At 43.9% G+C, this 24,216-nt stretch overlaps 1 protein-coding gene across 4 annotated transcripts in view; it reads right to left on the bottom strand.

Moving 5' to 3' along the window:
• Window positions 1–24,216, bottom strand: part of heph (polypyrimidine tract-binding protein 1 heph) — a 627,135-nt gene that overhangs the window by 391,075 nt on the left and 211,844 nt on the right. For all 4 annotated transcript variants that reach the window (XM_071586665.1, XM_071586669.1, XM_071586666.1 and 1 more), the window contains exon 2: window positions 3,795–3,896. In XM_071586665.1, the coding sequence (XP_071442766.1) occupies window positions 3,795–3,896 (102 nt within the window). The remainder of the gene's footprint in view (window positions 1–3,794; window positions 3,897–24,216) is intronic.

Raw genomic sequence — 24,216 nt, 5'->3', positions numbered from 1 at the left:
CTCAAAAGCATAGGAAAAGTGTGCTAACAAATTAATTCATCAAGAACAGTAGCCACATACAGATTTAATAGAATTGAAAATTGCAGCATTTATTATTTCGTTTCGAGTCCAAGGCCAATTGAAAATGAATGAACGGAGGCATTAGGCGTAAGGTATCTCGCGGCCATGATGTCTGTCATTCGTACAAATAACGGTTCGTACTATCACTCACATTGGGGGCTGGGGAAATCAGAGACTGAAAGAAGGGGGACCTAGACTGCGATGCATGATGGCGAGGCACGAAGTCCGAGAAAGGAGTATAAACCGGGAAACATTGACTTTTTGCCGTCTTTCCACCCAGTTCGGAGGGTAACAGAAAGGGAATCTAGCGACGGATCCGGAACGGCCTCACACTAAAACTCCTCCGCTCCTGTCCGCAAAGTTGCGCCCAGGGAGCTAGCTCAGCGCCGGGAAGAGGAGGATCCCGACTGCCGCTACGGTCGGTACGATTCCCAATACATCTAATGTGAAACCGGATGTCCATTTGCATTTCATGACGATTTTAATCGGCCCCACCGCTAAGGTTTGCACAATGGGCGGACGCACTTCCCTCCAGGAGAAAAAACTGTATGCTCTAAAGTCTCTTGCACAAGCCATATCCTCAAGTCTAGAGTCTCTCTCTCTCTCTATCGAACGAGCTCACTGAAATGATATTTTCCATTCGATCAAAACAAGATGAAATTACGTAATTATATGTCGCTACTACTTATACGCTGTTATATGGCGATAGGAACAATAAATTTAATTATGTATCCGCTAACGGATATCAAATTATTATAAAATTCAGAAGCTAAGACTTCCAGTAGAATACATGTCACAGTCAAAACTAGCGACAAATTATAAAATTGGCAAGTTAAAAAAGACTTCAATTTACAGCATGGAGCATTTATAATGCAAATAATAAGACTTAAGTAAACAAAAGATGCCTGAAAACATAAGGGCATACGCAAATGTAAACGTAATGATCCTAAAAAAATTAAATTTTCAATTTTAAGTGACTTGCTTGTTTTTCTCTCAAATAAATCTCTTATACTTGTGCAGAATAATAAATCCTGATTTCACTTAAAGTGATAAGCAATTAATTCCGTCGTAATGGAGCACAAGCAGTCAGTCCTGAACCTAAACATTTCCGAATGAGAAGGAATGCCATAAGAAATCCATTGGCAATGTACATTACATTCCCTATTGACGCTATTTCTCTGCTGAAAAATTAGTTTCCTCCTAAAAACGGTCAATTCACCTCCAAACTACGTCAAATTAGGAGTTAATTCGAAACCCGAGAGGGCAATAGAGATGCCCTATTGATTGAAATATTCGCCTCAACCGCCGAGAGCGGAGCCGCACGAGACGTAATTGGTTTCCCTTGATATCGCAACAAACAGCACATGCCTCACCCTAATCCCCCCGCCAGCCCCCGCCTCACTCTAATCGACTAAAACAATTTACCGCGCACTCCGAAAACATCTCGCGTCTCTGGTGAAGTAGATGGGTCTCGCTTTAAACCTTTTCCGCCACACGCACATATACGGCCACTTAACATTTACAACGAGGCGTGCGGCGACCAATCAATTGCTTCTTTACGAATCGCGAGCCCGAGAGCGGATGCGCCAGCGTCACGTGACTGGGATGAAAAACTCGCCACGTCTTGAGGAGAGTCCGGCCATCATGAGGAAGCGGTGTCCAAATATGGGGACGCCGACAGCGGGTCGCAGGAAGGACCATCTAAGGAAAGCAACAGGCACGTCCAAATGTGATAGAGAGGGGGTATTCGACCCCACAAGCGTCGTCCCACGCGCAGGAAAAACTCTGCTAGACTCTCACCGCCACCAACGATCAATGGTAACATGCGCCAATTCCAATAAATGTTCCTACCACTAGCCATTTTTATCTAAACATGTCCTCGATTCTTTAATCCAAATCTTGTATTAATGCACAAGGGCGATATATTCTTTATCCCAGAATAATTACTTCCAAAACTGAACTCCATTACTATGTGGAACAATGCAATTGACCCAACTGGTGAAAGATACAACCCAGGGTTACAGTGCACAAAAATACCTAATTACCACCTAAAACGATAACTCATTTGTGTCCTGCTCACTTTTCACTCCGCTGCGTTCCCATTCATTCACTTGTTTCATTATCAGGTTAAAATGCAGAGAATGTATACGCAATGTCAAGGGATACTTCAAAAAGTAGATCAAGTATGTTTTGAAAAGACAATACGGGGATTTAAGATATTAAAAAAAACGAACATTAAATACGGTTACAATTTCCAATATTTTGACGGCAAAAAATATTTCATATTCGTATAATTCCATACCTTCCAGGGTTGTAATCAGGAATTATTTTCCAGAATAACCCTGTTACTACATTTTACCCAGCGTGAAAAAATCATAACCACTGGACACAATCCGTAAATATACACACATCTACAGGAAAACATCTCCACAAAAGATATGGGTCCACATGCTGCATAAAACGATAGAAAGAGATAACGTCACCCTACGTTTCCAACAAATAAGTTAGTCCCATGTTTGAACATTCCGCATTCAATTTAAACGTCTTCAACTTTTCCACCACGTTAACTTCATAATTTTCATTGACTATCGAAAAAAAGGAAAACCTATCATTGCGAGCTTATTGCAACGTTTGAGCGAATAAATCAAGCAAAAGCAGCCGCATTTGACCAAGAAAAAAGTGTTGCTTCATCAAGACAATGCACCAGCTCACTACTCAGGTATTGCAATGGCCAAAATTAAAGTTTGAATTGCTACCACATGCCAGATTGCACATCCGCCAGATTTAGCCCCCTCGGATTATTTCCTGCTCGCAAATTTGAAAAAAATGACTCGGTGGTCAAAGGTTTTACAACCGTGAAGAAGAGATGCCGGCAGTCAATGGCTATTTTGAGGAGAAAGACAGCTTTCATTAAAAAATGATATCGAACTTATTGAAAATCGCAGGGAAAAGTGTATAGAGCTGAAATGAGATTAGGTTGAAAAATAGATACATTTTTTTCCAAAATGTTTGCGTTTTCTTTGCCGGGTCGGGCCATTAGGGCCACGTAAGTTACAAGGCAGATTACGACTATTGGTTTTTAACGATATGTTACTTCTCCGCTGAAAAACTCTGGCCAGAGAAATAATAAATTTAATGTCAGCCAAAAAAACTCAAAGGTAGAGAAAAGATAAAAATTGAAAAAAAAAACGCGCGTGCACTCAGAGATGTAAAATCGCGAAGGACGAAATGCATTTTAAAATCGAACGCCCAAAGTTACAGCGTTTAAGCAGGAAACAGGGTTAAAGACAAAAACATATCAATATCTACATAAAAACCCATACATTAAATGTAAAGAATCGATTTAAAATATTTTCGACTTCGTTTAAATGGACGATGAATTAATACATATGCACAAAAAATTGCCATACGTGTGTATTCATATTTATATGCGCTTAGTTATATATGTATACACACATATTTATGACACCCGCATCACATAGAAATCATTATGGCCAACGCCAGAATCATTTCGAGGTAGTTGGAATGACGCGAGGTGGTGGGTGTGACACAAGGACTTCAAAAAACCATTTGAGGAGGAGGCTCCGCACATGTTCGTGATAAAAAAAACCGCTTCACAAACAATGGCCTCTTAAAACGACGATTTATGGCATGCATTAAATGGATGGGGCAGAGAGAATGGGATGCACGGGCAATTTTTCTGGAGGAAGTCGTAGAGAGAGAGATGCACTCACCTTCTTGGCGTCATTGTTGCTCTCAGCGTGGTTGGGCTGAGGGCTCATCACGGAGCCATTGCTGACGGCTCCACTCTGCGAGAGCAACTCATCAGAGCCACGCTGCAAAGAAAGAGAAGAAGACCTTAGATAAAATTCCCCTGGCAAGCATTAAGGGACACACATTGCGAAATAAAATTGAATGGAAGGATGATTGTATAATATTAGTTAAGTATGACCGAAGAAACATGATTCAGAGAAAGGAAGGATTAACGACGAACACATTAGACCCAAACGATACAATAAAAAATTTTACGACCAATTTTTTAGTTATTCAAACACCGTTATTTAATTCATTAAAATGTACTTCCACTTAACAAATATGCACATGAATGTAATTCATTGCCATTTACATTCCATGAGCATGAACCATTTTATAACAATGGCTTATTATCAGCTTTATAATATGGAATGGCTAACTAGACCGTGCGTATAGAGTTTTCAATATCAGGATTACTACATTTAATAGACATAGAAGAGGCCTGATGCATTACGTCGACGGTAATATGATGGGATTTGATACGTAAAATACTTCATGAAGTCCAGATGACATCACAAAAAGGATCATGAGGACGTTAAGTGGAAAGGTAAATTCTAGCAAAAAAAATTACTAAGAATATGTTTATAACACCAGAACGGAATGGACCATAACAGACATTTTCATGCCCCGCATTACCACGAAATAAAGTGTACATGAATTTGTCAGTCTTTCAAGCTTTAGAACATACCAAACGTTACATGTGAACCGCGAAAGGAAGACAATAACCGCCTAGCGAAATAATAGTTGATAACAAACGAGATTACTTCAGATCGTAATCGGACAAACGGTGACTTGGAGAAAATCTTCAGCAATTATCTTAATGCAGAGCGGCAAGAAAAGCGACACGGAATCAGATCCTATTTTACATTATACATGAGTTTTGGGAATTGCACAACAGCGATTACGGCACGGGACGCGCACGTAGCATGACAGAGAAAACTTCAGCAGCAGGATGGAAAAAAAGAAACAAAAACCAAAAGGTGCAAAGAAAGTAGGTTACGCGCCAGGTAAGTGTACGGCGGAGTGATAAAAGCCGGGCACGACCAAAAAAGTGATAATACTCGCAGGTTACGATCCATCACATCCAAGCGAACAATGCCGTCCAACAAGTTATTAAAACGAAACTCGTCGTGGGAAGGAGTGTAGGAGGGAGGGGAGGAAGGAGTAAGCGAAAAAAATACGAAACGAAACACGGCTGTTGGAGGTAAAGGAGGAGAACAAGTCATGAAAATTTCAGCAGTTAATAGAGCGGGCCGGAGGAGGGGGGAGAGGGGCGGACGGGGAGAGGAGCGGGTGCTGAAGGAGGAGACGCCGGATCCGCGAGCTCTTAAGACGGAGACGGGCGTACGCGCGGGGAAGATGGAACGAAGCGAGGTGGATGGGGGATGGGAGGGGGTGGGCCCGAAGGAGGGAGTAGAACTTTAATGGCCCGACCGCCAAAGTCTTGCTAGAGTGCCATTCGGATGAGAGGGGCAAGGGAAGGATGGCTACGGGCGTCCGTGGTGGAGGGAGGAGTACAGCTGACCTCGGGAACAGTTGGAAAGGGGGAGGGGGCTCATACTGAGGGTAAGAGGACTCCCTTACCGGGGAGAGGGGATAAGAGGGAGAAGTGATGAGGAAGGGGTCGAGGGGAAGGGGACAGGAAACCAGGAGAATGCAGGAAGGTGGCGTCCCGAATAACACTCCACGCGGGTTGCATTCCTTCGGCTCAAGACGATGGAAAACATTCCTAAGATTCAACGTCTCTCCGAGAAAAAAAAAATGCTTTTGCCCTCGAGTCTCTCTCCGTGTTTCTTTTATGATGGGAACGCGGTTCAATTTTGACTCGGGTAGCGAAAATCCACGGTGCACGAAAGGGAGAGGTACGGAAACGAATGGGCAAAAAGAGCATTTGAGTCACCGGAACGGCTTGAGACGGATGAGAGGTAGATGAACCACGTCTCAGGAAAGGCAACACATTCCTCGACCCTGAGAGTGGTACACAAGCCTTATGTTTGCTCATCATAGATATATATATATATATATATGCTGATGCTGATATTCAGACAGCGTGTGCAAAAAATATAAAAATTGACGTTTATATTCCTTAAATATTAAGCCATTTGTCATAACAGGTGAATAAAAATCATGCTGCCAACTAACATAATGTAACACCAATGCATGGGATAAAAAAAGGTCTAGTAAAAAAATTAAAGATTAACTTGGCCCTGATTTAGAGAACAACAAAGCAATGTTTAAGGCTGCGGGGCATAAACAAGGTTCCAGATGATCCATACTTCTAAATTATTAAGATTTTTCAAGGTAAAAATTCATATTTTATAAACAACATTTCAGCGAATGCATTCAATTGAATGAATTGAAATTTACCTCTGAAAATAGCAAAATTCAGGCACATACACCAGTTCATTGCATTCATAATTTAGAGGAATATTCTCACGTACAACTTTACAAACTGATTTTCGGATCGGAAACCATGTTATACTGAGTAATTAATACGAGGATTTTTACTATAAAAACCTACGAATTTGCCATTTTTTCAATTGAACCATTTTAGGATATCCCAAATTAATTAGGTGTTGGTTACCTTTTACTTCCCTAACTTCTCACAACTTTGCCCGCAATCTTGCAGAAATGATGGTATAACAGGTATAATATGCGTTAAAAATGAATTTTGATGATGTTTCAAATCAACGAACACAAACCATGATAATCCTAGGGACCAGGAAATATTAGTATATTTCTATCCAAACTCATTTTTTTAAGACAGACATTGTGGATCAGCGTATCCTACCAGCATTTTCCTGAGGTTTCTATTAAACACGGCAACACAAACCAACTTGACGAGAAGGTAAACTGGTGCTCCAATTGAGCCTGGAGTTATTTACCTGAGAGCCCACAAAAACACGAAACGCCAAGCCTCGAATGTCGCGGTGGAGAGAATAAAAGTTAATATTTAATACTTTGCATACAACGCCACATTTATTATACCTTCCACCACCGTAGCGAGTCCCGCAGGAAAACATTCCCTAAATTAATGCTTGTCAAAGAGCCACGTTGTGAACATGCAGACATGGTGTTCAACCACTTTGGCACCGCACCAAAGGTCGTCTACGCCCAATTCTAGCTAGCGTGTGAATCGGAATGAGTTGAACGAGATTAGTTTTTCATCTCACTCTCGAAAATAGCGATAATAAAACCGGTTAAACAATCAGTTCATACACATAACATGGACAATGGTGATTAACCGCGGCGAAAATTTTCTACAACGCACCCAGAATTTATGACTCCATTTAGATACTAGGAGCGCGATGGCACTCGGATTCATTTTTCCAGAGAGTTACTGACGACAACAGCCATCAACTTTCCACCACGAAATAATCCATTTTAGAGCAAAAGCGATACTGATAGAAAATTGAGTACGAAGTTCCTTCGCTTACCACCATTTCGCGATAAAGAAGCACGGCGACACGAAGGGGAAGCGAGAGGGACGCCAAGAATTACCAGCCGGGCAAAACATCATTACGCCCAGTCTCTCCGACCAAAGGAAAAAATACCACGAGACCCACCACACGCATATCAATTCATACATTTCCAATAATTTACGACGGCGACAGTGCTAGACGTCTAGGCCGGCGTATGGGGGCCCCGTGGAGGGAGGAGAAGGGACCCCCAACTGCCTACCGACCAATCAGCTCGGTCACGAGCATCACGTGCGCCCGGGGAGTGAGGGAGTGGCGACGGAACCGGGGTGGGAGTGGGAGGGGGCAGTCGCGACGAAACCGGGAAAGAGAAGGGATGTGTGGGGTGGGGGGGTTGGGGAGGAAAGGTTAGCGGGGTGTCGGGGTGTGCGGCAGAAGGGGAGTGAAAAGGGTGGGACAGTGGGACAACCGTCGGTGGAAGACACGAAAAACTCCAGCGTCCGATGCAACGACCTAGCAAGACAATACCCGACGCAGATTTTACTGCGGCGACCAGATAGAGGGAGGGAGTGAGATAGGACGCTCGTGAAACGTCGCGCCCAGCAAAAAATGCGGACGCTGCAGGCGTCCAACGAGAGTAGGTGGAGGGGCACGAAGTTGAGAAAAGCAGAGAGAGCTAGATGGTAAACGGAGCAACGGACGAAGATAACACGAAGCGGACGAGACTCGCTCCGCGATTGGGTTTCTACTCTACGCAAAGACGCGTGCGGCGGCCTGCACGCACCCACAGACGGACGTGCTGAAGCGAAGAGCAACACTGAATTCGCAGGGTGAACCTTGGGGTCTATCCAAAACTTCGAATGATCGCGACACGTTTTCTGATACACTTACTTCTATGCGCACAACGCCAATGAATAGCGACGCTTAACATGTTTTTTTCAGATTTTTAAGTTTTAGTACCAATCTCCTCCACGGTGGCACTTCCAAAGGGGTGCCCACAGCGGGAGAGAGCAAAATGACAAGTTTAGAGCTGCCGAGCGGGTGCAGTGCGCGTTGCGGTCCTACGAAACTGAAGCTGCCGCATAAATGCAAAGGGGCTTGCGCACATTATTCCCCTAAAAAAATCCTTCAAATACACCAAAGTGGCACAAAAGTTCGTGGAATCGCGTCGCCAACAGTCCTCCGGCACAAAGAAACGGGCCAGCGATAAATTGGTCAAGAAATACATGGGACAAGCAAGAACGAGCTTTCCTAGAAGCTCAAAGACATTTCCATCCCGGGTAATAACAGCCAGCACAGAAGCTTGACACGCCTAACTTCGTCCCCTCCATCGTCGTGTTATAACGGGTCAATAAATTTCCACTCTTTACGAAAGTTGTAAAGTTACCGCAGGCTCACTCTGCTTATTTAAATTTAATTATTTATTAGTACCACAAGGGTAACACTCGCGAAGGAGAGATTCCCGACGCGCGAGAAGTACATATTTATAGAGACGGGGTGGCAAGGGGTGGGTGCTTCCTCTCTTTCTCTCTCTCGACGGAGAAATGGAAGGGAGGAAAGAGAGAAAAATCTTTTCTGTTCCCCACCCGTGTGGTATCACCATTTTGGAGTTTATGGCGACATAAAACTGAACCAAAGGCTGTAAGCTGCGTAATGGGCGGGATGTCCTGCGACAGAAAATGGCAGAGGGATATGGGGCGGGATGGGCGAATGTGGAGGATGGATGGTGATCGAGCAGAAAGCGATGCGAGGGGAATGCACGAAGAAGGATTTGGGGGAGGGGTCTAAGAGGAGGGCGGGAAGACAATGGGAGGGCAAGGCGCAAGGGGAGAAAAACAATAAGGGCGGTAATGCAACCAAAGGCAACGAAAATACAAAGCGGTGACGCGGAAGCAAAGAAGACCGAGTGGGTATATTTATAATCACGCTGGCCTGCATTAACGTTCGCTGCTCTCAAAAAGTACAGCGGTAAGGGTAATGGGATTCAAAACAACAATTACGGAATTTATAGTTTAAACTATGAATTTTATGCAATGCATCCTTTGTTTCGTACACGTGAGGATATTCTGAATTAAATTTAAATGACAATGCTAACTTGAATTATATTACGTTGCGTTCAGCATACAGTCAAACATACTTTACACCCCAATTTTATTTAGGATTTCTCTCTCCGATGCATGTAGAATCTATTCCTGCACTTGGAAACATCGTTTTAAAAAGAGAGAGAAGATGGAAAGGAGGATAAAATCATCATGCTCTTCATAGAGAGCCTGAGAGAGCTCCCGAGGCGTGCCGATCTAATACGGTAGACGAAGAGCCCAACAGTTAATGACATCGGACCACAATGACGAAAGATCCCCTCCAACGTAGAAACTCAAGTGCAGCTTCCAAGCGCGTAGCGTGGGGAACGGGTGAATATGTGAAAAAACCCGATTTTTCAACATCATGAAAAACCTAAGACGGATGAACAAAGAAAACACTTCTAACATGGAGGTAAAGGGTCTAAAATTAAACTTAGAGAGAGGGGGAAAAGAATAGAAATTCCCATAAAAGGAATTCCCTCATTCTTATCTTGACAAGGCTCAATAAAATCCACAGTTTAGTTCACGAAGATGGAAACAATACTAAGAAGTAGCAAGTACTTAAAAAGTAGAAATGAACAATATTTTAGATAGATATTTGGAGCAATGTGAGAAGTGTCCTCAAAAAAGTAAAATAGCGACAATTATATCAAAAGCAATCCATGGAATGATAATTTTATTCAATAATAATGTAATTATTCGAATAATTCTGCCTTTTAATACATGTTCATATATGCCTACAACTAAAATGTAGGGAAGAAAACTCATTCACCTGAAAACCGTTTATAACAACATTTTATATTCCTAAATTTGAAAAAACTCAAACATTCAAAATGCAATACAACTAATTGTAAATAATGGTTTTTACTCGTTAGTTACCCATTTTATGCGTAAATTAATTATATACCACAAAATATTTTAGCTTTGCTCTTAGTTTAAGTCATGCAAAACTACACATCAGCGAAAATCTTTCATAAGTTGCGGTTAAGTTACTGCCTGCTCTGGTTGCATTAAAAACTCCTTAAGTTAATATGAACATTATAATTTACAATAAAATTTATAAAAACGAGTACAAGAAAGTTAATATTAAAAAAACCGACAGTTCTTTGAGCCTACACTGAAATAGCATGATCCGCAGACACCTCCCTCTTAATACTGCATGCTAGATACATAGATAGATACATGTCTTAATTGGGCGAAATTGAGACCTAATGGTCATTTCTTCTATTTAACCCATATGGATACACGATAATGGATAAAAGAAGGCAAAACGTTAATTAACAACTGCAGCGATAGTTTCAATCGATTGTAGAACATCAAAGAAAATCTTCAGACGGCTCGTAGTTCCTAGAACATAAGCGCCGAAAGACTTAACAGCGCGGTGCAAAGATTATAAGACCCCGAGGCCTTAAAGGCCGATTTTGAACTACGATATATCCTAGATATTATGGGACCAGCAATTCACGTCTGAATATCGGGCCGTATACCATCGCAGGCGGGAAGGAGTAGTTATTTAAGGAAGGTGAAAGCTTTTCGCGTGAAGTTGGAGAATGATCCGCCTCATTAGCAAGGCGCCAAATATGCCATCGATTATGAATAACCCTTGCGTCAAAAGCATGAACATAAACTTCAATCGCGGCCAAGGGTCATTCAAAATATTAATTAAGTCCTACGCGAGGAACGGTATAATTCGTATTTGAGCTATTAGAAAGCTAATTAATCGTCACTGAAACTCTCACTCAATGGCCACACCCCTGATAAGTCATAAGGGGATCGTTTTATATCGCATCAACCTCGTGTCAATCGTTTAACTTCTGATCTCCCAAAATAATTAATCAAAAAATGCTGCAAAACAATCGCCCTCTTTCAAAGAGCAGAAATACTTGCTCACGTCCTCAAGGCACACAATTAACCCAACTAAATGCATTGCACCACTTCAAACATTAGAACAAGATCCAGCAGCTTTAGTACGGCGGCAAAGGAACAATGAAAAATAATAACGCACATATAGGTAGGGAGTCGCTCAGTAATTTCCCAGGAGAAGCGAAAGGTTAGGTGATCCTTTCTCTCTCACACCCCCTCCCCCCCGAAACCCTTCCGAATCAATATCGAGGCCCCAAGAAAATTCGATGCAAACCAAAAAATGACAACAAAACTACGCACAAAGGATAAGGAAACGCCCTTTTGTAGGCGGTAGAACGGGGTGGGGGCGAGGCGGGTGGAGACGAGGAAGCGCCCTCCGCTTTGAGAGCGCCAGATCTCTAATATCCCTGGGGGGACGGAACGGAAAAAAATGCACACGGAGGAAAAAAAATGGTAGGCACCAAGGGAGGAAAGATGAGGTCGACGGCCATTAGCACTAACTCCCGGGCATCTGTGCTTGGGGACTAAGTACGACGGAGGCTATCCCAGCACACACACACACACAAGCGCACACGCTCGCAACACCATCCCACCACCATGCCACACCTTCCCCAAACCCCACCTCTTCCGTAATAATTCAATTCCGCCTTCCATATCGGGGAGGGGGCGGGAAAGGGGCATTCCATAAGCCTCCCTCCCATCCGCGGGAAAAGGGGTCCAGGTGGAGAGGGCGGAAAGGTTCAAAGTCTCAAAAACCTCCCTGAAATACGAAGTGCGGCAGGGAGAGAGGGGGAAGGAGACTTGAAAGCGGAGAGGGTTTAGTGAGTTTCGAGGGGAGGGGGGGACAGGTGGAGACGCCGTGAGATATTCGGAGGAAGGCGAAGAGGGGAGGGTCGAGCGGCTGGCCGAGGGAAGGTGGAGGAAAAGGTAGCCGGAGGCGGGGGATGGTGGAGGAGGCGGTTAGGGTAGGGGAAGGATTACGGAAGCCTCGTCGAAACGAAGGCGGACGGGGCCGGAGGGGGAGAGGGGTCACGAAAGGAGGAGGGAAGGTGGGGAGAACGAACGAGAGGACGGAGGAGCCATTACTTAAACATGGGCGATCAAGGATTCCACACAACCGGAGCAACATCAAAGAAGAACGCGCGTGCTCGTGTGTATAAAGCCGGTGTCACACGGTGAGCTTTTACGTGAATTTCTTCACGGAATCCAGATTCATGACACCCAATGCCGCGACGTCACGCTGGGCGGGAAATAAATTCATGCAAACTGGCACCTGGGCGACGGGCGCGAGTAGGAGAGATTTGGGCACTCATACCCCCGCGGAAGTGTGCGGGAGCCAATAAGAGCAAAATCGACATCACCGGGAAATATTGAAGCCATCGAACCACTCCAATAAACGCAAAAATCAGGACGAAGTGTTGAATAAAAATTGTGTCTTCCCCCTTTATGATAAAAAGGGTGCCGGTTTTTACCAATGCTAAGCTAACCGCGCAGGACGTGAAAAACTATGTGACGCGCTGAAAATCCCATGGCCGGCTTCGTTTCGTCAAGAATTTCGTGAGTGACCCGGATCACAGCATCTCACGGATTAGATCCTGGCGCATGCGAACTTGAGAACATGCGGAAAGGGATGTACGAAATTATTCATGAATAAATTTTAGACAAAAATTTACCTGTAAAACGAATGCCCGAGGACGCATATGATTGTAATCAGAGAAGGAAAAAATTCAACGAATAAATGCATGGATGGATGGACATATGCATTTCAAACTAGTAGAAGTTTTAGAGTTTTCACGAATTCACCGTTGATTTTGAAAACATAGGCATTTCATGGACACGATAATTTTGGAGCTTATGTTAACACGCATATTCATTAAATCCATCAACAAACTGTATTCAAACGTTTCGAGAACTCTTTAAAAAATTGCAACGGTGAAGTTAAAAGGAGTACCAATAAATTGGTTATTTATTGAAATTGTGTCCGATATTCGAACAACAAATGGCTTTGCGATTATTTAGCTATTCAGAATTAGCTTTCGTTATCAGCCAAAACTTTATAAACATTATATGTTCTATAAGGAAAAAAATTAAGGATTAAAAAATATTTCAATGCAATTCCGATGCTAATGTAGGATGAAGACAAATAACCTAATGATTATCTAAAAGAAAGTAATCCCAAATCTGAATACAGTTAATTACGCCAAGTACTTAAACGATGAAGTAATTACGATACACGCAAGATACGTAAGAATACATTAAACACTAACCCCGAGAGGACATTTTATTGTTTTATTTTCAGCAGACGAAATTCTTTGACGAAAAAACAGAAATAAAGACGTCCATTGCTTCTTTAACATTAAGTTCGGCATTCATCAAATATAGAAGCATCACAAACAAACGTAGCCGGATGAGGAGGGTTCTGGGGCGGGATCACAGTCGATATAACAAAGAAAAAGGCGATGAAAAGAATATCGGAGCTCAAAAACTGGCCACCTTCGCCCTTAAAAGTCTTATTAAGAAGGGGTCACATCTACGAGTTTCGTATTGTAATAACTGTTGCTTCGAGACACCGAAACAGTTTAGAAATTGTGATTCCATTGAGCAGAGCTTTTTCATGATTAGACCATTGTGTTGTGACGAAAATACACATAATTCAGAAAAGAGGGAAACGGGCTGGAGAAAAGAATAAGAGGACGGAAATGAGGAATAGCTCCACGTGGCAGGCAAGGGATAACATGAAAGAGGGACGGTGCCCGTCACCTACGTTCCCTTTCCGACATTTTGAGAATCTCATTTGATCATAAATGCATTACAAAAGCAGGTGTCCACCAGAAATGATTGTTAAACATTTAGGGAAAAGGAAATGCTATGAAAATAATTAGTCCAACTTTCAAGCGCGTTACGATAGACCACTAGAAAATTCATAGCGTTAGTAATGAGAAATTCATTAGTCAAAGATAAATTCCTACCTAAATCTAACGAGTCACCTCAATGAAAGGTAATTCTATTACGAAACATAATAAAACACAATCAGTAATTCGATTGCAACTGACTAGTGGGATAGCCTATGCAAAATATACCATGAATATTGAGCTTGGCGTTAACATTGAAAAAGGAAAAATGTTTCGCGAGAAAAAATACGTGGTATCATCGCACCATCAAAATGGAAATAAAAGCACGCTACTTGTTTCTTCTCACATGCTATACCGTATTTAAATGGTTAAACAAAATCAGAGAGCATGTCGTAAAAAAAGAATTTCAAGGGGCAAGGGTTCAGAAAACTATGCAGTCTATTCATCGCAATGACATTCTAAGGTGTTTGCAATGCAGATTGATGGCGTATGTCGTCTTCACCAAAGTTCGTGCCACGTGCAGAGAGAATATATCACCTAGTGAATTTTAGTATGTATATGAAGCGCGCGACATAAATTTCGAGGCGCTTTACTTGGGCACAAATTGATGATCTACCCAAACTTTTCCAGTGCTCGTGTAGAATACCTTTCACGAATTTACATACAAAATTTATTCCCTGCAATAAAGAAAAGTTTCGATTAATTTTATGACTGAGGTCATACCATCCAGATGTAGGGAAACAAGTAGAAGACCCGACTGAAAATTCTAAAGGCCCTTGATTTATCATCCTAGAACCGCATAATAAGCAACTGAGTTTATCTAAACCTCGTATCTAAAACTTGATACGAGGTCAAACAAGAAGTTTACCAAAAGCTTTCACCCGGAAGATTATTCAAATAGTTCAAAAGAGAGTGATAACATAGTTTTATGCGAAAAATTCGCAGTGCTAAATTCAAAACAATGATACAACCTTATCTACATCTCCGTTGCATGCGTGGTATTGCCCCGGCATCAACTCCAGTATTGCGTCAGCTGCAGCCGTTGCAAGTTGTTTTCACTTGCAACGGCTGCAGCTGACGCAATACTGGAGTTGAATCAATGAAACGAGCAACATAGAGAACACAATTTAAGCTTACAATATGACATTATAAAATAATTTTGCACAATACATGGTGGGCACAAAATATTTACAATCCGTCGGCAAGTATTTAGACTAGATGAAGCCTCCTCCCTCACATTAGACCGAACGAGACCAGATCACCTTGAGAAAAGAGAATAAAATTTGCACGTCCGAGTAATGTATTGCCCATTTATATGTGGGTCGACAGTAATAACCATGAAAACATGTACCGTAAACCAGTAAATACGGGCAAGTTCAAGATTAATATCGAACGCCTTAACAGCAAACAAGTGAAATTACCGAGTAAAAGTTACATAGAAAATCGTAAGGGAGATTTCTCTATAGACATGTTGAAAGACAGATATCCTTTGTATTCAGAATTTGTATCAGTGCGTGCGTCGACTCATATGACCTTCTTTGCTCCAATTAATCGTCTCATACTGTCAAACATCACCTCCTCCGGAGCTGGAACCAATCGGGTGTAAATATATCTATTTTATTCCCAGGATAAGCTCGAATACTTAACAACCTGTCTACAAAGAACAATCAGCACATACGCGACCAGTTAAGACTGATTGAGAACTAATGTAACATGTAGCACGAAATGACGCAGAATGAATGCAAGTTCATTTTAAATCTAGTAGGCTAATATTCACTTAGACCAAAATACGAACGAGCAGGATGATATTTACTTTCCCAATGAATGAAGAAATATAAGTCACGTTTAAAAAAATTCGGGTCGAAATACATTATACTATCCACCAAGAACTAGAGCAGTGGCAATAGCACTTATTCCTGCTTGGCCAAACCCATTCGGATTTCATCTGAAAATAGGAGTTTGAAAGCTCGGTAAATTGCATAGTGGTAATGACAATCAGTGTTCTGCAGTATTGAGCGACACCGAACTATCAAATTCGCCTCATTATCAAGTGCAGTCTTCTGGGTTGGGACAATGGTTAATCAACAGGATTCTGGACGTAACTTAAAAATTTCAGCTTAATTATACACACATTCACTCACGTGCGCACTCACAGAAAGGGGGCTCAATTTCACCATCAAAGCGATGAGACGGTGACGGATGGGGAATGAGAAGAGTGAGAGTGAGCGAGAGACGAGAGGCGCAAGGGAGAAGGGAACGCGATATGAGCACGAGCATAAAGCCCTCGGCGGGAGGGGAGAGATAGAGGACGACGTAGGGGGGGGGGGGGGGGTTGTTGTATCTCGGGCGGCAGCGGAAGACGGAAGGGGAAGACGAGGTGAAGGAGAGGGAGGCTTGGAAATTACGCGAGGCGTTGGCTGTTAAAGACTTCCAAGGCAGGAGGAGGACGGAGAGAGCGGGATGGAGAGAGAGAGGAGAGACATAGGTGTTGATGGCTAAAGTCAACCGCAGCCGTGCCAGTGGGGAGGCGGAAAGGGAGGGCAGAAGAGAGGGGGTTGGGACGGAAGGGGGATGGGGGGGGGTGTGACGGGTGGGAGGGAGGGAGGGGCGGGCAAGAGCGGGAGGCTGTGAGATACACGAGGCGAGCAAGCGAAGCGCGTCGAAGCGGAGAGTGAGATAGAAAGAGCTGCGAGGAGGAGAGAGGAGGGAGAAGTGGGTTCTTCGGAGTGGTGATAAATTATTCATAACTCGAAACATACGGATCCACTCCATGGATGAGAAATAGGGCGAAGGGGAGGGGCGAGGGGGTGACGGCAGAATGAGGGAGGGGGTGGTAAGGAAACAGAAAAATATTAATAAGGGAAATGAAATTATAAATAAACTCATCGTGCAAACGCAGGTTTTTTTACATGAGATCAACTATAAAGGGCGCCTCCTCCCCTGGCGTATTATAGCACCTTCCTCGTTGCGCCCTCGGAGTTTTACTTTCCAATTTCCCCAGTCAATGAGAGGCAGTATTTCCGCTTATCCACGTTCATATATAAATGTAATGCTACTCTGTCGGACATTATGTATCCTCCAGATCAATTCTGAAAAATGGTTAAACGACGGGGTACAAAAAATAACTCATTTCGTCAGATAACATTTAGACGATGGTCCGGTCTGAATATAATTCAAGAGATGTTTTTTCAAACATTTCCAAAATGCTAATTTACTAGAATTATGGGGAAATAGCCAGTAATATGATACGACTTAAAGACGTTACTTGATATTGGAAAATAAAATACACCTACTCATCGTAAGGACCGTAACATGCGTAGGATAAAAGCTCCGGTTAGGAAATAGGAGAATCCACAGTCCGTTATGTAAAAACAAAAATTACTTGCACAATTAATTACCTTTAATTAGGTTCAGAACAAGGCTTCGGACTGGAAATGGTAGGTTGACTCAATTACCGCAGAGGTAGCAACACATCTGACGAGTACGGAAAATATTTCTATTCACATGAGGATGCATGAAACATTATTTATGAAAGACTTGCCGATGCGTAACACGCAGGAAAATAAGGACGACGTGGAAGTGCCGGGGCAAGGGACAGTAGAGCACGTAACTTTCGGTACGATGAAGAGATAAGAGGGGGGAACGAGGGCGGGGATGGACTGAAGAAGACGGAAGGGATTTCGAAGGAAGTCGAAAGAGAGAGCGGAGAGGAATGGGAGTGAGGATAGAGGGACTGGAGGGGGGAGGGAGGCGAATGGTCTCGGGGCGGAGATTTTCAAGGACGGAATGAATCAGGGTATTGAGGGAAATCATGGGGTTTGAGTTCCTCGAAGTGGACGGGAGAGAAAAAGGAAGTGGGCGGGTGCACGTGGATCCACCCCCTCCCCCAGAGGGGGTTCCGGGGCAGGGGAGGGGAAAAAGGGGATATCGAGACGACGACTACGATGGAGGAAGGCGGACCGAACGGGATACATACTTTTGATGAGACGTCGCCTAACCGGCGCTGTCGCCCTTGTCGCATCGGAAGGAGCCCCACCTCCCCCGTCACTGGTGGGTGGTTGCGTAATTTCTGTGCCTGCGTTTCACTCCCGGCGAGGGAGCCTCTCATTTCTGGAATTTACAGAATAAGATTTCGGAACGAAGATTATCCGTAAATCTTGTACTGGAGTCTCGAAGGAAATGCTCTTGGCTAGATAGCACTTCATGTAATTTCTCCAGCACTCATCCCAAGAAGATCCCGTGGACTCTGCTAACTCACATAATTCCCTCCGAAGACTCCTCAATGGTAGATACGTGCCGAGAAAAGGCAAACCAATGGATGTACTGAATACATAAAAAAGAGGCATCTCACACCAGGTGCGATACAGGGTGGGGATGCATACGGTGGAAATGAAAGTGGATAGTACGTAAGCATATTTAAAAATCTCGGGATCGTCCCCTCAATCGCCAACCCAAGCACATGCCCTTGCATAAAATTCTTTGCAATGGGGAAGAGCGTCGGAGCCGATGGAGTTTCGATAGGAGTGCTCGCGCGTTACGCACGAATAGAAAACGGTGAACAGACAGATAAGGGATACCGTGAAGCGGAGGGTCGGGGTAGGTAGCGGGTTTGGATGGAGCGATATTTTGGCGGGTCGACTGAAACATCGATGGAGTGATAAGTGACGAGGGGACGGTCGAGCAAGAGGAGACATCGCGGCGCGAAAGATTAAAATGAGCAAAAACTACACAATATCACGCATGACGCCTCAAAGGCAGGTGGCAGCCAGTGTTTGGCGGCATCAGTCGTAAAAAAGTAGATATAGAAGTCTTTAAATGGGAGTCATCTTTTATATGTTACTGCGTCCACCATTCCGTTGCGGTCGTGGTTTTTACGAGGGAAAAATGAACCCTTGTGTCTGCCCGTTCGTAAGCCTCTCTCTAATTTTATCACTATCGTCTGTCCAGCAACAAAGTGCGGTACGCCGTTATCGCGCGGTATAGTGTAGTTTTGAAGTCTCGGCGGCTGGACCACTCAAAACTTCCCCAATTCCCTTCTTTAACTGAATGCTTCCGAACATTTTATGGCCTTGCACGTTATAGGATTCGCGCGGTCTTTAATTGGCGCCCTTAAAGACGGAAATATGACAATATACGACCCAAATGTCCCTTAACGAGCAACAGCTGCCAACAAAGGAATATTTTCCCTCGTGAAAGAAGTCAAGTCTCGTGAGAGAAACGGAAATTCCTATTTCCTTCGCACGAAAGTGATCCTTGGTAAATGTTAACCCCGGAGGATAGCGAAATTTATTTACGTAGCGTACCTATACTTCACTGTGACCCTTAGGGCAGTGACTTGATTTGAAAATGGAAACCACGTTCTTTAAGCGACCGTTGAAAATTGTTCACGTGTGGGAGGGGCAGCCAAATCGGTTGGAGACGACGCAGGCGGTAGCAGAGATCGCAAAACTTCTGGGATAGGAGACTAGCAGGTGAAATGGGAACCCGCTAAGTGGTGATAACACATGACCAGAACCATGGAATAGGCAAACGAGCAAGCGAAACATTTTGAGCGAAGACTATCCGAAGATAAAAGATGGGTAACAGTTTTCTAGGTGCCGAATAAATCCGATAATCAATGAAACTACTTCAAAACGGAAAGATAAAACCTTATCTAATAAATCATCATCTCTGCTCCAAGGAAGTTACCCATTGGAAAGATCCCTAGCATAGAAAGCAGCGTGGGGAACGTCAGGATACGGAGAACATGGTAAGATGGAAGACGAAGGCGGATGTGATCGATGGTTTCTATATTGTCCTAGACCAGTCTCAGCATTTGAGACTAAATAATCCATCAAGGATGATGAAAAACAATGATAAAATCAAACGAACCGCGTACACAGATACTGAATTCAGGCGAAAGGTAATATGCAAAAGATAATATACGAAAGATAATATACAAGAAAATACACGAAGATAATCACCTCAGCGAATAATTTTCGTCTGCGTCGAGCAGCACTGTGGAAAGCCTAAGAGCACAAACAACGGACGGTAATATCATATTGTTCACGTATCTGTATCACGCAAAAGGAGTCAAGAATTGAAAATGATAACTAGTCTGGGGTATCAATTGAGCGAGTAACTATTCCCCATAGAACAAAACTTTCCAAAACGATGGCTATGGTGAAGTAGTTTTAACTGATATGTCCATATTTATTGTTACACGTAATTAATGTAATAATGGAAGAAACTACCGCGGTTTCCGAAAATTTTTGCCAAAACTACTATCTTCATTTGACCATCACAGTTCAAAGCGCTCACTTATTTAACTCGCTCATACATTTCGAATTGGCTCCTTTACTTTATCTTTCTCCCCTATTTTATCCATTCCCCAATAATTTATAACATTCTTCCCAACCATATCTACTCCTTCAGTTGTATTACTCTCAAAGCTGTTTACTTGCCTTAACCTTAACCAAACCAGCATGCCTAGAGTGTAGTCTACGGTCATTCAATCTATCATCCAAGATATTTATGAATCATACAACAACGAAACAATTAACATTGATCTTCACTAATGTTTACTTCACGTCAATAATTCGGATTCCGCTATTCAATTTCCTATCATATTAGTTTTGCTGAAATAATTCTTCACCGGTTCAATAATGACTGCAATCCTCATGACCAATTAAAGAGCTAGGCTTTATCACAAGAAAATAGATTTGAGTTAATCTTCGGATCGGGGTTTAAATATTTTCGCGGGATCATTTTATATTTTCTCATTATCGTTCAAATACCGTTACATATCCATCCGAAGGCTTCACTTATGCCTCTCTTTACTAAGAATAGATGTCATAACTGTCCAGCGGTAGAATTCACACCATAGCATGTGCACTATGCTCTTAAGAACATATTTAATGTTATACGCTATTAGGTTTTCACGGATGGGGTTACTTTAAATTGAGAAAAATCTAAATCCTCATTTTTTCCGAGTTTATGGATATGCACAGTTAACGTTACAATCACACGCCGTTTAGTATTGGTTGAATCCGGGATGTAACAAATTCATTACCTCCTTGTGAACTCAAATTAATTACAAATCATTCTGCGCTTTCATGAAAGTGCAACATTCAATCCACTTTGCCCGAGGACATACCACAACCTCATTCTGTCTCTAAGAATGTCAACAACCGTATACCGACCTATGCCTATTTACTGTGGCATAATTATGTTCTAGAAACCTATAAGCAAAACGCCGAGGGGTACACGGAGCTTGCTAACGCGGCTCGTAGCCCACGACCGACTGCACGCACCTTCCTCGGGGACAGGGAAAGAGGGGAGGCTTCTGGGGAAACGAAGGCAGCGTGGCGGGATAGATAGTGCGCGAACACTTTCGGGGTTCAAGGAGGCTCTAAGGGTCGACTTTTGAGAAGGCGACGGAGCGTAAAGGGCCCAACCCCACCGGTTCCCCTCTCCCCGGACCACAGCGGCGCCGAGGCGGGAGGGATAGCGGGAGAGAGGACAGGGGAGGGGAAAGAGGTTTGAGCGTGGAGAGGAAACCGGAGAAAGGGTAAAACCGCGACCCGACCCCTCCTACGCACTCCCCACCTTCGGCGTCTGCATCGCAACCCCCCACCGTCCACCGCCGCCCGCCCACAGCTCTCCCCGCCGGTAACGCCAGCGAACCGACGCCCGTGTGCCCCATTCGGGCTAATTCGCCACTCACACCAGTGCGCGCGCACACGGCCTAATCCACATCGCCGCTGACGCGCCCAACGTACCCGCCAACCAACCCCAACCCACAAAATACATCTAGCATGCACGTTCACAAGAATACTCTAGAAAAGAATCTCGACTTGCAGTGGTAACGAGTGGACCACGAAGAAAAACCTACTCCCACGAGACCAACGATTACTGCATCTAGCTTTGTGGTTACAAAACATGGGCGATATCAGCTGCGGATGAATTAGTCCCGTAAGTGGTAATATCGGAGTTTCACCAGGACGGTAAAAAAAAGTCGCGTGGATAAGGTCTCAACTGTAGAATTTTTGGACAGACTCGAGGAAAACAAAAATACATGCAATATAAAGTACTTAGCAGAACAAGTAAAATGGCAAGTCATATGAGAGACCACGGTCTTCCCGTCACAGCATTTTAAGAATCGGTTAAAGAGAAAAATAAGAGTGGTCGCCCAATAATGCAGCTCATCAACCGAATAATTTATAATGCGGATTTAAGTTAACGCCAGTAATTGAAAAAAAGAGAAGAGGAATTGAAAAAAAGAGAAGAGGATTGGCGACCTAAGTCTAGGTTGCTACGAGGCTCAGTGGACTCGAGAGAAAGATATGTATGAATCTATGAACGCGTTCGGTTAGAAATACCTCCCATCCGCTTCGCGTTCCCGCACCATGTACATGCATCGCGTGACCAGACGCCCGGACTTTCCCTTCCCCCGTCCGCGACTCCCACTCCAAGGGACCAGATCAGGATTTCATCCCCCAATTAACGCGAAACCCTTCGTTGTGCCCGGGATCCCTTAATTCCACAAAACCTTGCCCCCCCCCAAAACCTGCGTTCCGACCCCGCCTCCTCCACTGCCTCGCACTGGAGGTTTCAGCTGGAATTCCACCCGCCACACATTCTTAATCTCAACTTCCCACCGCGAGAGGTCGGAGGGCGCTCCAGGGCGACGCCGCCGGGTGGAAAATGTGAGGTGGGCCGCATTTTCGCACCGTCGCGTCGTCCGAACGCGGACCCACCACCGCCCAGCTCTCGCCCGGCTGAATTAACACCCCTGGTGGACAGGGGATGAGGGGAACGGGACGATGCTCCCCCTTGGTGTGCAGACCCTGGGCGCCCATCGGGGGAGGTAGGTGGTGGTGAGAGCTCCGCCACCGGCGAGATCCCACCGCCGGCACCCTCCTCGACCGCCCCGCCACCTCCGTTAATCTTGCAAAACCCACCCTCACCGTGCATAAACACCGTCTCCAATTCCCGGCTTAGTTCAATCCTTTTGCGACGGGATCGAGGGAGCAAAGGTGCCCGTCGTCGAATTTTTATTCCACCCGAACGGATGCGTTAATTCCGTCGCCGCCGACGCCTCCCAAGGGGGGACGCGGCTGTGGCGCGGGATGGGATTCCCATCGCGGCCCGACCCTCTCGATCCATGTCCCAGCTAATGGATAGGGTTGTAGGCAGCGGGGACAGAAAATGAAATCTCGCATAAATTGTTACACTCCGACCGGTCATGACGGTAGTTGCCCTGGAATACACTGTTGCACGAGCTGCTCCACGAAAGGTTATTGCAAAACCAAACACAAAATAGAGGCAAAATAATGACGCAGGCGCACCGGTCGGGTCACAAGCCGGGCGATACATTGTAATGAACCAGTAAGTCATCACGTAAATCCATGAAAGTACTTAAGGAATTCAGTCTGGTTGCTCTTCGAGTTGCGATCACTTGAAAGCCAAAGAGATTATTCTGAGTATGGCATCGCTATAAAACTAGCGGAAATGGGGAGTCAAGAAAATACTAATGCACCGGCAAGAAAAAAACTTGCATTCAAACAAAATGGTGTCGCAAAGAGCCAAGGGTGATATATATATATATATATATATATATATATATATATATATATATATGTACATTAAAAAAGTGATATAGAAAAAGAGAAAAGAGAAAAAATATTTTTTTCATTCGCAGGTTAGATCACTACTATAATTTACAAATAACAGTCTAACTACCAAACCATCCCAATACAAAAGAAAACACAACAAGATTCAAACAAAAACAGTTCGGCCAAATATGATACCATTGATATTCTACCCAAGCATCGAGAAACGCGAAAATTACTTCAATTCATTTGCGGATAAGTGTGTAATCATCTCCCCATCACCCACTCGGAATCACGTTAGCATTTTGTAAATGCTGACTATTACGAAAAAAAACGCATCAGGATGAAAGGAAGTGAGTAAACCCTGCTCGCGAGATAACAGCACGGAATACTCTTACACTGCTTATTTCTAGGGGAGAAAAAAACTGTTTCCAATCATTCGCAGATGAGCCAGTAATTATTTCGCAGGGAGCACACGCTCAAAGGAAAAAATCTCGCGAGACTTTTGCAAAATTCATCCGATACCTGGTACGGT

The sequence above is a fragment of the Hetaerina americana genome, unplaced genomic scaffold (assembly GCF_022747635.1).
Source record: "Hetaerina americana unplaced genomic scaffold, ioHetAmer1.1.p SCAF_24, whole genome shotgun sequence".
Taxonomy (NCBI): domain Eukaryota; kingdom Metazoa; phylum Arthropoda; class Insecta; order Odonata; family Calopterygidae; genus Hetaerina; species Hetaerina americana.
Note: the sequence above shows the minus strand (reverse complement) of the source record. Positions and strands in the feature narration are given on the sequence as shown.